General features: G+C 40.6%; 1 protein-coding gene across 1 annotated transcript in view; it reads right to left on the reverse strand.

Annotated features, from left to right (window-relative positions):
* Nucleotides 1–15201, reverse strand: part of DNAH11 (dynein axonemal heavy chain 11) — a 281146-nt gene that overhangs the window by 80045 nt on the left and 185900 nt on the right. The window contains 6 exon segments of the mRNA XM_032483875.1: nt 1181–1315; nt 5321–5422; nt 6935–7117; nt 7750–7893; nt 9951–10064; nt 14229–14375. Of these exon segments, the coding sequence (XP_032339766.1) occupies nt 1181–1315; nt 5321–5422; nt 6935–7117; nt 7750–7893; nt 9951–10064; nt 14229–14375 (825 nt within the window).

Genomic DNA, 15201 nt, shown 5'->3' on the forward strand with positions numbered 1-15201 from the left:
TCATGAAATTCACCCTTTGAAGTACACAACTGAGTGGTTTTGAATATATTCACAGATTCCTGCCATCATCATCAGTAATTTCAGAATGTTTCCTCATACGTGAGAGAAACTCTATACCTTTAGCAGTCACTCCCCAACTCCCACCCCCTTGTTCAGCCCTGGCAACCACTAATCTACTGTCTCTCTAGATTTGCCCATTCCGGACATTTCATATGTATGGAACTATACAATGTGTGGTGTTTTTTAAATTTTTTTTTAATTGAAGTATAGTTGATTTACAGTATTATGTTAGTTTCAGACATACAGCAATGTGATTAAGTTATACATACATACATACACACATACATATTTCAAATTCTTTTCCATTACAGGTTATTACAAGATATTGAATATTGTAGCCTGTGTTATACAGTAAATCCTTGTTGTTTACTTATTTCATATTTACTAGTTGTATTTGTTAATCCCATGCTCCTAATTTATCCCTCTCCCTGCTGCCTTTCCCTTTGGTAAATATAAGTTTGTTTTCTATGTTAATATGTGGACTTTTGTGTCTGTCTTCTTTCACTTAGCAAGATATTTTCAAGGTTCATTTGTGCTGTAGCATGTAACAGTATTTCAGTCTTTTTTATAATCAAATACTATTCAATTGTATGAATATACTACACACGAGAGAGCAAATTAAATATGTGACTCACTGATGTCAAAAGGCTACATGTTCTTCCACCACTCATGCTCAAACAGGAGAAAGGTAAGAACTATTTAAAAAAATCTTTATTTAATGGAGTAACTATTCACATTAGCATGTCAGTCACCTGTAAAAAGATGTCACAGAACATAAGCCAAGCAGGCTTAGCTTGAGGTAATGTTCTGTTGGTAGAACTCAATTGCAAATGTGTATTAAAAGAACCAGACAATAGTTTAATACCACAGCTACCTAACAGTGGCCTGAGTTTCTGACATATCTTAGGAAAACCACTTGAGTCCATGGCTACATACTGAAAAATACACAGAATCAATTACTTTCTTTTGGTAAGTCAGAACTACAGTGTGAATGATGATTACTCCCCTTTGTCGGTGATTCCATGTGAGTTTGTTAGTATTGACAACAAATAGAGACAAACTCCCCCCAAACTGATTCGGAATATTTCAGTTAGAACTTTGCAAGAAAAGGTTAACTTGCCTCAAGCTCAGCGACCAGTCTGTTAGCTAGTTCGACAGTTTTGTTGGTTTGGTTCACCTCTTCTTGACACCGAACTTTCTTGGCTATTGCTTTTTCAAATGAAGCTGTGAGTCTGCTCAGATTTCGATCCAAATCCTGAATAAGAGTCAAAATTAACTTTTGAGTCCTTTTTAGATGAAATGGAAACATTATCATCATTTTAAAACACCTATGAGCTTAAGGTAAATGAAACAGACCTCTTTCCCTCCTTTGACCTTTGCTCCTTTAGGACACCTGTGTTAGGGAAGATGGGAAGAGCTGCTGACAATAAACGCATCAGGGTCACCCCAGACACCCAGGTCACCCCAGATGGCAGGGTCACCATGCAGTCTTCTTGCCTTCTCCCTACACTGGGCAGAGCGCAGACAGCGACTGGGGCAAGTGGACAGGCCCTTCCGACTCAAACACACCCTGGGTGCACTGTGCCCTCTCCCGTGCCTAAGCTTCATCCTCCAGGACCGCTTTCATTAATGATAAGGGACACCTTTTGGTTCTCCACCTACAGACCCTCCTTCCATCTCTCATTGGTCCATAACTCAGACAAACAAGACGGGTGTTAACAGCTGACCCGTTTAGACCTCAGCAACCTGACCCCACATAGCCAACCAGATTTTCTCTTCTGGAAACTGCAGACTGAAAGTCAGGGGTATGTCATTGTCTTTAGCATCAAAAGACCTGGGAGGATGTGTGAATTTCAGAGGGCTTCATTTAGAAAGGGACCATATTCCCCCGGGTGCACAGGAAAGCAGGGGAAACCATTCTGGAGAACGAGAAAGACTGAAAGGGAAGCAAGATGAGAAATTACAGAGTCCTAACATGTTTGCGGCAGCTTCTCGTTTCCTGGACCCCTTTCCTCCTGAGACCTAGTCACGCTTTTCTCCCCTTAGGGTCCAGAAGCCATTCTGGTCTCCTTTCTGGCTCAAGGTTTTCTGTGCGAGTTTCTCTTACATGCAGCTGACAAAGCCTTGGCTAAGCTACCACACACTCGGGAGACTCCTTGTACTGCAGTATCTTGCTACCTGCCAGTCCTGACCACCCTAAATAAGATTACAACATTGCTCCTGTAAATACGTGCAAAGTTCCAAGAGACTGTAATAAGCAAACGTGTAGAACATACCCCATTTATAATATAAAGGTGCCTATATTTGTCTAATTATTATAGTATTAATTTATATCATTAAAACAGTACCTTCTAAAAAAGAAAATATGTTAAAATTAACATGCAAAATAAGATCAAATTGATGAGACCTAGAGGAGATTATACAAAACCAGTTAGAAATCAGATTAAAATAAATATGTAGAGGTCTATTTTAATTTATTAAAAGTACTTGTGGTTTGACATAGAATACAAACTTGTGGTTGCCGGGGGGAGGGGGTGGGAAGGGATAAACTGGGAGATTGAGATTTGTAGAATCACACGTATCTGTCCTGGGCATCCTCATCATTTTTCTACAAACATTATTAACTTGCTTCTAATGTTTACAGAAAGCCATTAACAACAGACAATAACATTTTCCTTCAGGTTTTAGTCAAGCTGACAGAGTTTTGACCAAAGAATAAAGACAATTTTTAGAAAATCAATTTGTTTAATCCTTAATTTGTCTAAATCAGCTGCTGTTGACTAGTTTTTCTTTCAACACTCACTAGGATTTCTTGAATAGTATATGCTTGATGCTGTGGTAGGAATAGGCAGATTGAACAGTTAGGAGGGGGTGAGGAGTGATGGTCAGAACAGTCTATTAGAGGAAGTGCTCTTCAAAGATGGGGTGTGAATTATGAGAGGTGCTGAAATTTTCCATGTATTAAGGAGAAAACTTTTGTGGTTATTAACCATCTTATTAAAATAATAATCATAAAAATAACTTATAATTATTGAATAGGAAAATGAGAGCACAATTTAATCCCTTCCTGGTACATGGAAGGAGTCAGTGCCTGGGGCTCTGCTCTGGGAAGATGATCTTGCTCTTCTTTAGAGAACCAGCCCTGAAGTCTGGAAGGCAATCTGTATTAGAAAGTGTCCCCACCCTTTTTGTCTTTTGGCCAGAATGACAAGTAGTGGCCCTGTATACAAGCAGGCCAAGTTCAAGTCCTGTTCCGTAAGAAGCTGGACTTGGCTGCCTGGCCCCTGTGAGCACCAGAGTCCTGGCACAGTGATAGCCGAGTTCACGGGCTCAGAGACCCACAGCAGGATTCACTCCAAGATGGGAACATCCTCCCACTGTTCCTTATTCTTCACACACTACACTCATGATCTGCACACCAGTGATTCCCGAATCTACATTCCTGAGCCAGGCTTCTCTTTCAAACTCTGGTTCTGTCCCCTGATCACCTACACATGGGCTTTCTATACAAAGAGAGTGGGAACAAAAATTCATGAAGCGTTGACAGCAAACTGCACACTGAACAGCATCTCAATACACCAGAACTCATAGGTGGGAAGCAACAGAAAGCACCTCCAGCTCATTTCAGCTGAAGGGAATTTCCTAAAAATGGGGGAGCTCTTCCAAGGAAACGAAAGGCAGAGAACCACATCCTTAGGAGCTCCAGACAGTCCTGGGAGCAGGAACTTCTCCAGAATTTCACCTGGACACTATCTCTACAATGGAGGAACTCCATTTTCAGGCTTAAAATCTTTTGCCAATGATTTCAATTCTAGAGATGGCGGGGTGCTCAAAGCGGCAAAGCCTGGATCATATATCTAGTCTTCAGCTGGGAAAGGAAAAGGCACCTCTGCTCAAAGTCCCACCTGAGCGTATCCAATGAGGATAGATAATTCCCCAAAGATCCATCAGGTTGTTATCATCCAAAGAAGGAAGACTGGAGGCTGGGTAGCCAAAAATCAGAAACGCCCACCTGGAGGGTTAGCTGTTGTCATCACTATGTGCAGTTAAGAAGCGGAAGCTCTGAGGATCTCCCTGAGTTTCCAGGGTTACACACCACGCTCACTCTGTTCGCACTACTCCATGCTGCCTTTTCAGGCACCTCAGAGTCACCAACTCTACTCTCTGTGCCTCCCCATCCCATCAGCATCCTTGACTCCATCTCATCATCTCCATTGTGGCCACTCCTGCCTTAGGTGAGGCCTTAACAGGTCTCACTGCAGGGCTTATAGCTTGTCTTTCTGCATCTAGACTCTCCTCTTCCTCCAGCTTTCCTTCCGCTGCTGAAACGTGAATTTAATCACATCATTAATCTCTTAAAATCTTTCAAAGGCTCAATACCACAGGCCAGATAAAAGTTAAATTCTGTAGCATGAAAGGTAGAGAAGGCTTTCACTCACCTTTTCCAAGTTCATCCTTCACTACTTCCTGCTATTCTTAACCTTCTCCCAAACACTCACCTGAGGGCTCTGGCCTCCTCAGACTCTTCGAGTGTGCCCACTGCATCTTCCCTCCTCATTCTTCACCAGGCATCCCTTTCCTGACCGAGTTATCCTGGTCACTCCCAAGTAATTCTCAAAGCCCATGTCAAGTACACCTTCACTATGAAACTTCCACTAATTTCTCTGGGCTCTTTTGTGGTGTTCCTACTGCATTCTCTATATAGTCATCTGTCAATTTATAACACTGGGCTACAATCACCAGTCATATATTTGTAAAATTAGTAAGGGCCACAATATTTGCAGTTAGTATTTTCTAAGCACTTACCACACACCAGGTACTATGCTAAATTCTTGATATGAATTACTTTCATTTAATCCTCGCAATCCTACCAAAGAAGTGGATGCTATTATAATACCTATTTCACAGATGAGAAAAAAGAGGCTCGGAGAGGTTAACTAACCTGTGCAGGTGAAACAATAAAAACCAGAGCCAGGATGTAAACCCAGGCACTTTGGCTCCAGAATCCTGACTTTTAATCCCTTGCTACCTGCCTCCTCCTACCAGTTTAAGTGCAGAAACCACAAAAAGGTCCTACTTTTCCAGCTCAGTGTCTTCTATACATAAGGAACATCCACTGAAGGAGAATATAAATGAATACATTAATGAAAGCTCAAACTTCTTTCTATTTGGCAGGGCTCAGCGGTGGCCCTGTCTGAAGGTGGGATCCCTTGGGGTGCCACACCTTGGGAACGCCTTCAGTGGTGGGATCTGCACTTACCGCCAGCTTTTTCCTGATAGACTCGAGTTTTTCAGTAGCTGCAGCCAATTCTAAGTTGGCTTGGGCTAAGGCTTGGCGTTTGGGCTCCACGTCACAGTAGACCTGAAAATTCACGTGGGGGTTAATTCACAAGCTCATAACGATGCAAGGAGAACAAGTAATCATCCAGTCTTCTATTTGCTGGAAGCTTTATCCTTCAAACCTCTAATTCACCTAGAAATTTGTTGTTTATTCTTAGGAATGGCAGAACCTAGTGGCAGAACCAAAATCCAAAAAGCCTTCCAAGTTCTATCTGGCTGTCCATTATCTACTCATTTATTCTGGACACTAGAGTTACAAGGACTTGCATAAAACGCTTCACAGGTCAAACATCATTAAGATACTAAATTTTTTTCCTAAAATTGGGAGCTGTTCCTCCTATCACCAAAAGTTGCAGCTAAAGGTGGTCTTGCCTTTTAGGCAGAAAATCAGTGTGGAGAAATTCTCTGAACCCAGAAAGGAGTGAGGGAGATAGCCTTACACCGTATCAACCACACTCCCACTTTCTTTTCTAAGTTCACAGCCACCTGAAGTGTCATTTTAATGGGCAGTTGGAGAATTTGGGTAGACCAGTTTTCTCCTCTTGGGGAGAGAGGAAGGAAATTAAATTTTCTTTACTACTTCATAGCAACACGACCCAGAACACAGCCGCTGTCCTGCTCCATGCTCCTCTTTGCACCCACAGTGTGAGGTGAGCCCTGCGGACAGGCGTGTTCTGATGGAGAGAGGCCGTCCAGCAGCCGTCACCTGCCTGCACTCCTGCCCGATACAGGCTTCCACTAACGAGGGAGAGACCAACAGGTCCTACTCCTGTGGGTCCCCAGTGTAAGGGATAGAACCCAGTTTTATGAAAACCATTCTGGGAAGGACATCGGCATTTCCTGTGCAATTCCACTTTTGAATATAATGCTCTACACTCCAAGACAAAAGTGAGACAGTTCTCTACAGTGGAGGGTCATGCACTGTTCCCTTTTACATCCAGTACTCCGCAGAGTACTTGGCTCATAGATGACAGACAATGAGTATCTGACAGATCAATAACTGAATGAAAAGATCCTCTCTCTCTACACTGCCTGAAAGTACAAACTTTTGATGAGACCACAGACAGTCAAAAACGCATTTGTCAGGAAAATACTAAAGCTCCCAAATGGTTAATTCCTCCTCTCATTAAGTCTACTAGAGTAAATTTTTGCTTTGAGAGAAGGGATTAAGTTTAATTAAACATGAATTCAGCCTTGCAGTTGTTTCAAGTCAACAACTGAAATGAATATTTTAATGTAAATAAATATAATTAATTTACCCAACAAGTTTTTAGCTCATCAAATCAAACTAATTGCTGCGGTTTGATCTAAAGCCACTACTCACTCTACTCTAAAAAGAGAGTTCCCAACATTTTAAATATCCTCCAACATAGAATTCTGTTTTATCTGACACTTTCATGTCTCATTCTCAGAACTTTATCTTACGCAGACAGTTAAACATCAAATTATTTTACATATTTTGCTGGCCTAGGAATTAATATATGTATGGCCCTCTCTGAGTTAACAGTGTAAACCATCTGATTATGACGAATACCTCATAGAATTTAATGATGTTGATAACCCAGGCACAGAGACCAGCTGCTGCAAAGGATTTGGTCCGAATCAGGTTTGGATTGAACTCTGGGTCTTTCAAATACTGCTCATTCACCACTTTTAGACAGTTCTCTGGAATGTGCTCTTTGTCGTAGTTAATCAACGCTTGCAAAAAATCATCAACCTGTAAAGCAAAAAGACTTACGGCCATGAACCATTTGGGCTGCAGAGAAAATCCCAAGATCAAAATTTAAAATCAGCTTTTAGGACTCACATTACAAAGGCAAAACCGGCAAGCTGCATTTATCCCACTGTTTGACTTTTTCAGTCTTTCTAGTATAAAGTTAGAATTAGCAATGGACACTTTTAAAAAAATCTCTTCTATCCCAGGGTAAAATATTCAGTCCCTGCACAGGAGGCATTCCCATTTTGAAGAAAAGAAAGGCAAGAAAGAAAAAGGAAAACACATACCACAAAACCCCTCTGCTTCACCTTCCTGTACATTAGTAACATTTTTCCAGCATACAGAATCCATGTAATTTTCTCCCTCCTACACTTAACTGCTTTCATAATTTTGAAAATAATTAGCAACCTGCCAACGGCTGCTAGTATTGACTTAGGTGTGCTGAAATCCCACACTAATCTCCAGCTCGGCAAACAAAAAATTGTAAGTCAGGAGAACATATAGCAGGTTACACTCAACAAATACAAGGACAATTTCCTTCAATCTGAACATCTTTTGCTGTCAAGCATACTCTATCCACAGTACTGAACACAGAAATGGTCAGGATTTTCATTTGCCGGGTTGTCTGATACCTTTCCCATGAAGACTTTAGCTGCTTTCCAACTCCGGTCTTTTGGCACCCTGCCCCGGGGAGCCAGAAGGACCATCACGGCCGCAGTAACGTTGGTAACGGCATTTGGAGGGTTTGGAAAGACTTTCAGCTCAGTGAGATTGACCTGAGGAAAAGCACACACACTCTCAAGATCAGGGGAGGTCCGGAGAAGAGCTGTTAGGCTATCAAGCCGGTCTTCAGGGGCTGGTCTTTTCCGTCCTCTCCTTTCACCCCAGCTTTTTCTGACCACCCAGGGATCCCACCTTGGGACCCTAGGAGGTTCAGTTCTTGCCAGCACTTCTCTAAGTGAAACATCACTGCCCTTTCTTGGCTTCCGAGTAAAATTATCCATCCGATAGCCCAGTCCTGCAGACATCTGCACACACAGCCCAGGGAATTTTATAAACACAGGTTTTAAGGTATTTTGGGGTCTGTCCCACCTATGTCATACATTTGGCTTTTAACCAGGTCTTCCCAGAAACATCATCTCTTAGTTTACAGTCTCTTGGTTTTCTGCTTTACGTGCACAAGAAACCTCTTCTGTTGTATCTTCTATTATAATGCCTCTCAATTAGGACAATGCCTGCAGAGGCTGAACCTCCTTTCTGCCCTCATCCTTCACCCCCCAATCCAGGTCAGAATCTTGATATACCCAACAGATGGTATTAATGGGAAAAATTACAAGGATCAGGGCAAATACTGTGGAGCAATAATCAGTACCTGTAAGAAATATATGTAGATTCGTGATACTTTTTTTTAAAAAAGTATTTCCTGGGATATTTCATGAGCTATATGACACACTCTTGCTTATAAAACCTCATCAAATGCTGACCCTGATTCTGCTCCATTACCATAAACTGCCTATTTGTTGCGGAAATGACTGCAAAGAACAGAAAGGGTGTGAAAATAAGAGTAAAAGCAAAAACTTAAAATATGCTGATGCTATTTGAGAGCTGGATAACCAAAATCCTTTCACCATTTATAAATACACTGAGCTTGATATGTAAGCAATATTAGTTTGAGTAGATAATAATATAGTTAGACAAGTTGCAAATGTAAAGCACAAAGAAGAAAATAAACACTGTCTGCTCAGAAAGAGGAAAACACGAAACTCCATTACTCAGAGATAATCAGTTACTACCACCCTTTCTCCCTTTTTTCCTATGCACAAGCATATTTCTAGCAAAAAAAAAAGTCATAGTATATTCTATTTTATAATCTGACTCATTCACTTAATATAACACGAACATTTTCTCAGCTTGCTAGCTAGTATTCAACAGTATCGTTTTAATGGCAGCAGGATAGGTGAATGTAGAATAACCTTCCATCATGGTACATTTATGGTCTTTTAAATTGTTCAGTCTTACGGTAATACTGTAAGAAATATTCATGAAGATCATAATTCTTTGCTCACAGTTAAAATTATTTTCTTCAGAAAAACACTGAGATAAATGAATTGAATATTTCTTTGAAGAGCAGTTAAAGTCTGAATCCTTTACTCCTTGAAGTCGAATCTTAAAATCTTCAGGCCTAGTAATGCCCTGGGATTCTCCCCAGAGGCCTAGTAGAACCTGAGGGCAAGACAAGCTGCAGACTCTTAAATAACCTTGCCCATAAGTCCATTTTTCCTTACAATACCCTTCTGACCATCACAGAGTATCTCTTAATGGGAACAGAAACGCTCAATGAGATTTTGCTAACAGCATGAAGCCAGGGAAAACAGTGCGGGTCACTCAGTACCTCAGTACCTCAGTACCTCCGTTTCCAGCCTGTTGTTCTTTTCCTGAGGGTCTCTCATTAATGCAACTTTTTGTCTACAGGGGAAATAAGGAATCCTCTACTTGGTTCTTTAAGCAACACAGAATATGAACCACTGGATTTGTGCCAAATAAAATTGCTAACAAAACTGCCTTTCATTAGAGTACACATTGCATGGTGCTGGAAGTATTCAAAAGGAGACTGCTTGCTGGGGTGAGGTAGGATGGACTCCAGGATGCAAAAGGAAGCTGAACTATAGTGATGACCTCAAATGTTTGTTTCAGCCGTAACATTTGATGGGACTTCCTTTCCTCCTTAAAAATTCTTTGGTTGCATGGACTTTACTCTCAGCTCAGTCATTCAACCTCCAATAACCTTCAAAGGTTACTCTGAGGAACCCACGAGCCAAGGAATCCTCCTTACCCTGTTGAGTGTATTGAGGGCAGCTGTGGCAGCCACCAGCGCTGGCTCAGCCTTCAGTAAGTCGGCCTCGCACTCTCTCTGTTTCTGGGACACTTCCGTCTGAATGGCTGTCACCTAACCAGAGAGGAGAAGCACACAAACCCACAGACACAAATGATCACCTCAGAGATCTCTACAGAAAAACGCAGGCCGAGCAGATGCACTGGTCAGTAATTCGTCTGTATTTGGAACAGGTGAAGAATTTCTCTTCAAGACTAATTTCCTTTCAGGCAGAGTATGTACAAAGCGTTGCACATGCACAAAACACACACAACACAAATCTCAATACAAGTGGATTCAAGTATCAAAATGCTCCAAGAAGGGCTTTGACTATTTTAATGATAAAGTGTCATTAATAAATAATAAATGCAAGATGAAGCAATCCCTCTGTTCATCAATTTGCTTTTTCAGAGAGTCCTGGACAAGTGAAAACCCACACTGGCTCATTCTCAAATTTTTGCTCACATTTACCTTACCTACATTACCTAATTACTTACATTTCCATGACCTCAAAGGCATGTTGACTCCCCTTTAAGAATAAATGTGAAGCTATTTTGTTCAACTCGCTAGAAGGTACCATTCTATTCTGTGCATGTTTCACCACAGACAGAATTTCTATGAAGAGTAATTATTGTTTTCTCTGAGAACCTGGCTAAGAAACCAAAGCTGCAACAATGCAGGTCCAGTCTTTGGCAAGGAGACCAGGACACTGCTGTCCACTCTATAGCTGAGGGTCCAGCAGTGCTCTTCACATGCCCAAGAGGGTGCGGCACCAGCGTCCTGACAGGAACACATGTAATACAGTACAGGGAAGCCATGCTGATACACTTGAACCAAACCAAAATGAGACGCTTTGGAGTTATCCTCCTCGTTTAAGGACACCTATAGAACTTGAATGCCCAGGAAGGGTAAAATTGTGGTTCTCAGCAGAAATCTGAGTTTCAGAGCTGTGGCCCTGAGCCCCAGGATCCAGTCACCACAGAGGATGGTTCCTCGGTGATGGTAACTGTGAAATGTAAAGTGTGAACAAAAGGACATTTCTTCAGATGTGTTTGGAATAAGCAGGTTTAACTATATCATAAAATTAAACACTGCTCACAACAAATTACATTATTTACGGCAGCTTTATTAGCAATAATTACTCTTGTTCTGATTAGCCATTATTTTGCTTTGTACTGCACCTTTTATGAACATAGTTGGTTCAGGGTAGATACGTGGTCTTCGGCCAATACTTACACACTACTATTAACATAAATAAGGAAACTCCACCTGCTTATTGAGAACTGCTCCAAAACCACAATCCTCAAAACTGCCAGGAATAGACCATGAAAATTCTAAGAATACTACATTTTCACTGTGCTAGAGAACACTGCTATAGATGAAATTGAGAATGTATGTAAGTGAGTTATTACCTCAGATTTATTTATTGTCCGTAAGTATGTTACACATCTGTACATGCTGTTTGTGACCACCGATAACAGCATCATTTTCAACTGGACTCAGGATCATAGATTTTTAATACTTAGAAATCTCAGAGAGTATTTTTTCTACATGCTACTTCTATGAAACTAGGGGTTGTAGACTCTTCTCCTTCTAACTCTTTTCCTGTGAATGGAGTGTTATTTTGGGTAATTTGATCAACAGAGCAATCTGGGACACTTAATAAATAAAACCCCACAAATGCACATTAAAAATACTCTAGGTTGGTCAATGTACTTCTCATTCACAACTCCTGTCACCCTACGGTGCAAGGACACTAGAGTAGCGAAAAGTGCTGTGCATCTGAGCAACTTGGTGGGCCTCACAGTGCAATCTCCTCTGTCCCCGGAAACTAATACATGGCTCTTACCTGTCTTCAGACTAGAGCAAATTCCTGATGGTCCTCCCAAATCCAGCCCCACCCACCTTCAGAAAAGAAACACATGAAGAAACTGAAGACCAATCAAAATCAAGGAAGATGTCCAAGTTTTGAAGAGATTATATGAGCCCTGCAATGTGGAAGGTCCTTTCACTCAACAAAGAAAGCAGTTGGAAAGGGGTCAAAGGATCCTTAGAATTTGGAGCTGTTAAGTGAAACAAAGATCTAATTCTCACAGGCTTCATGGTGCTCATGTTCCTTGCAGTCACTCCTGGCAGTGCAGTGGTCTGAATGGCCCTCAATGATTTTATAAATTTGAAGCAACAATTTCAACTGGCTTCTCTACATGGGTTGTCAAGATGCACAGCAAGGCAGTCTCTAAACCCCAATGTTTGTTTAGTCGTATTAAAAATGGCCATGTCCTTTTTGATTACTTTTGAATTACTTCTTATGTATTAAATCTTGAAGACTCCAATTTCCTAGAATCACAGAGTCCATATACACCCCTCTTGAAGAACCACACAGAATCTAGCACATCGCTGAACATACAACAAACGTGAGCCCACAGCACATACTGGGTGTTGATTAATTCTTGACTCTACATGGTTGAATTACAAACAGACCTTCCTTCCATGACCACCAATTTAAAACAGTCCCTTCCACGATGGAATCTATTTGACTTTCATCACAGTCCTTATCACTGACACAGAATATCTTGTCTATCTACATGTCACCTGTCTCCTGTCAGTCTTTTCTGTTACAATGTAAGCCACATGCAGACTCTGTGGATCACACATCCTCAACAGCCTAGAAAAGTGCTAGGCAAAAAATAGGTGCCAGTCAACATTGGTATTTATAACCAAATTAAGACTCAGGACAAAATGAAAGTATTTGTTAGTATTATCTTCATTTCTTGGTATGGATTAGATATAAAAAATAGCATGTGCCTTTCACGTTTAAAGAATTTTATGAAACCACCTGTCAGGTGAGCTCTAATTTGCTAAAATATTTTACCCCCTTTGTGAGGATAATTTTTGCCTTAGGAATTCACGTGCAAAAATGTGAAAATACCTCCAGAGGACTTGTTATATTTTAAGATCTGTAGAGATGGGTTATGAGATAGTAATTATTAGAACATCACATATGTGTGTAATGCCTGAAAAATATCCCCTGGGTGGAATTAGCTTATGATAATCACATCACGTGTGATAACTAATTACTTAATATAAAAACATACTTTTAAGAATATCCTCCACTTATCTGAAACGCAATGGAAACATAACCAGAATTAGGAATTATATGCCTATGGACCAAATGTGCCTTATCATTTAGCTTCAAAAATAAGTTTTGAAAAAAAATTATTTATTTACTACTTTGATTCTTCAATATATTTTTCAAGTCTTTAGTTGGGCAAGCTAATGGCAAACATGCTTAATACACATTAGAAAAAAGAAAAACAACTCAATTGTCTATGAATGAATGACAGCACCACTGGAAAAACTCAAATATTTTCTGGTATCATAAATGCAAGGGTAACAGCATAACGGCTCCTGATCCACTAGCTATCAGAGGGTTCATAATTTTTAATTTTTTATTAACTAAGCACGGATTATACTTTTTTTGTCTAAAATAAGAGAACTTACCTTGTACATATAGATTCATTCAATTTTTTAAATAAATATTTAGTAATCATTCTGTATACTATGATAGTTCTTTTGGGACAGGGAAATACACAAAAATAAAATACCTTCCTTCCCCTTGTGGCTGAAGTTTCGGTAAAAAGAAGACAAAATGAGTTACATTTATTTCAGAATTGCTGGAAACCCAAGTATAAAGAAAGCAGAATCTATATAATTCTGAAAGTAATTGTTTCCAACAATGAAACCTAATACAGAAAGCCAGGGCCTCCAGTGAATCAAAAAGAACAAATTGAGCTTAGAATATAAGAAACTCAAGTTGCATTATTAAAATGCAAACACTGAAAACCATCTTGCAAAGTGACGGAATGGGCTTTGTTAACAATTGAGTTGTTCAATTTGCCTAAAAACGGAAAACCTTTAGAAACCTCCGAGGTGACTCCATGACCTTTACTGTATTACAAATAGGCCTGATGTTCAAGATCCACAGCCATTATATGCCTGAATGAGCTCAGTATTTATTGTTCTTTCATATCATTCAAAGAGCTAAAAGGTTGGGAAAATGCATAATGTAAAGAAAGGTCAAGTGGTAATCATGGTGTGAAATGCTGTTACATGTGTAACTATAATAATTCTTTAGATTTTATGCTCCCTGGAGAGGAAGTTGTTCAAAATTGTTCACCTACCAAGGTTTATTTTGTGCTAAATATAGCTCAGCGCTCTAAGCAGTGGAATTAGCCTGACCTTTTGCTCCTCGGCGTCTGCGATAGCCTTTTCCCGGCTCACTTTCTCTGTCTGAAGCCTGATCTTTGTGATCAGAGCTTCAGCATCGTGATTTCTTAGCTGTAACTCGGCTTCCTGAGAGGCGAGCCTCCCTTTCAGATCTCCCACCTAAAGGAAGAGTCATGACGTTAAAGTAACTCGTGTCAGTAACAACGAATATCAGATATAGCTTATTTTTGTTTTTTAAAGAATTCAGGGATGCTTAACAGTTTCTATCTTGCATCTGTTTCCACCCTGATTTGACTTTCATTCCATGTGCAAAAATGCAGCCCCCACCCCCTTTTTCCCCATACAGGAAGAGGCAGAATAATGCTTTCCAATGGTTGTGCGGAACACGTCATTAATGGATGTTCATTAATGTTCAGCATCAACTAGACGTTTATCTTCTCAACTCTGGGCAGTCAGGGAAGCACCAACAGCGGTCCCCACCCAAGCACCTGTTGCTCACGCACTCTCCTTTTTGGTTCTGTGTGGTATAAATATTACTGCTTTTTTCCCCCCAATCATAAAAACAAAGAACAATCATAACCATTTATTTTGACTCACTTGCTGAAAACAGTCCAGTGGCATCATCTTGTGGGACAACACTCCACTCCTATATCCAAGGACCCTTGTAACCGCCACCTCAATGTGGTTTATTTACATTCCACCTAAAAGGCATGACCACTACTGGGCCTGTTACCTGTGCTACTACCGTTTCAGCTAAGGCTGACTTTTTAACCTGTGAACTCGGGGTAGCACTGCACAGTGACATATGCTTCTCTCTTCTTTTTAGCCAGGTGAAACTAGTCCTATGTTAGGCCTTAATCAAAAGCACCACCCATGAGACTAGAGGAAAGCCCTGACATTTCAGTTTCTAAGAAAGCCGTTAGGTCTGAAACGTCCAGAGCAACTCAAGCCCTGGGTACAAGGCCTCATCCATGAAGAGAAGTCA

Source organism: Camelus ferus, chromosome 7 (genome assembly GCF_009834535.1).
Source record: "Camelus ferus isolate YT-003-E chromosome 7, BCGSAC_Cfer_1.0, whole genome shotgun sequence".
Classification (NCBI taxonomy): Eukaryota; Metazoa; Chordata; class Mammalia; order Artiodactyla; family Camelidae; genus Camelus; species Camelus ferus.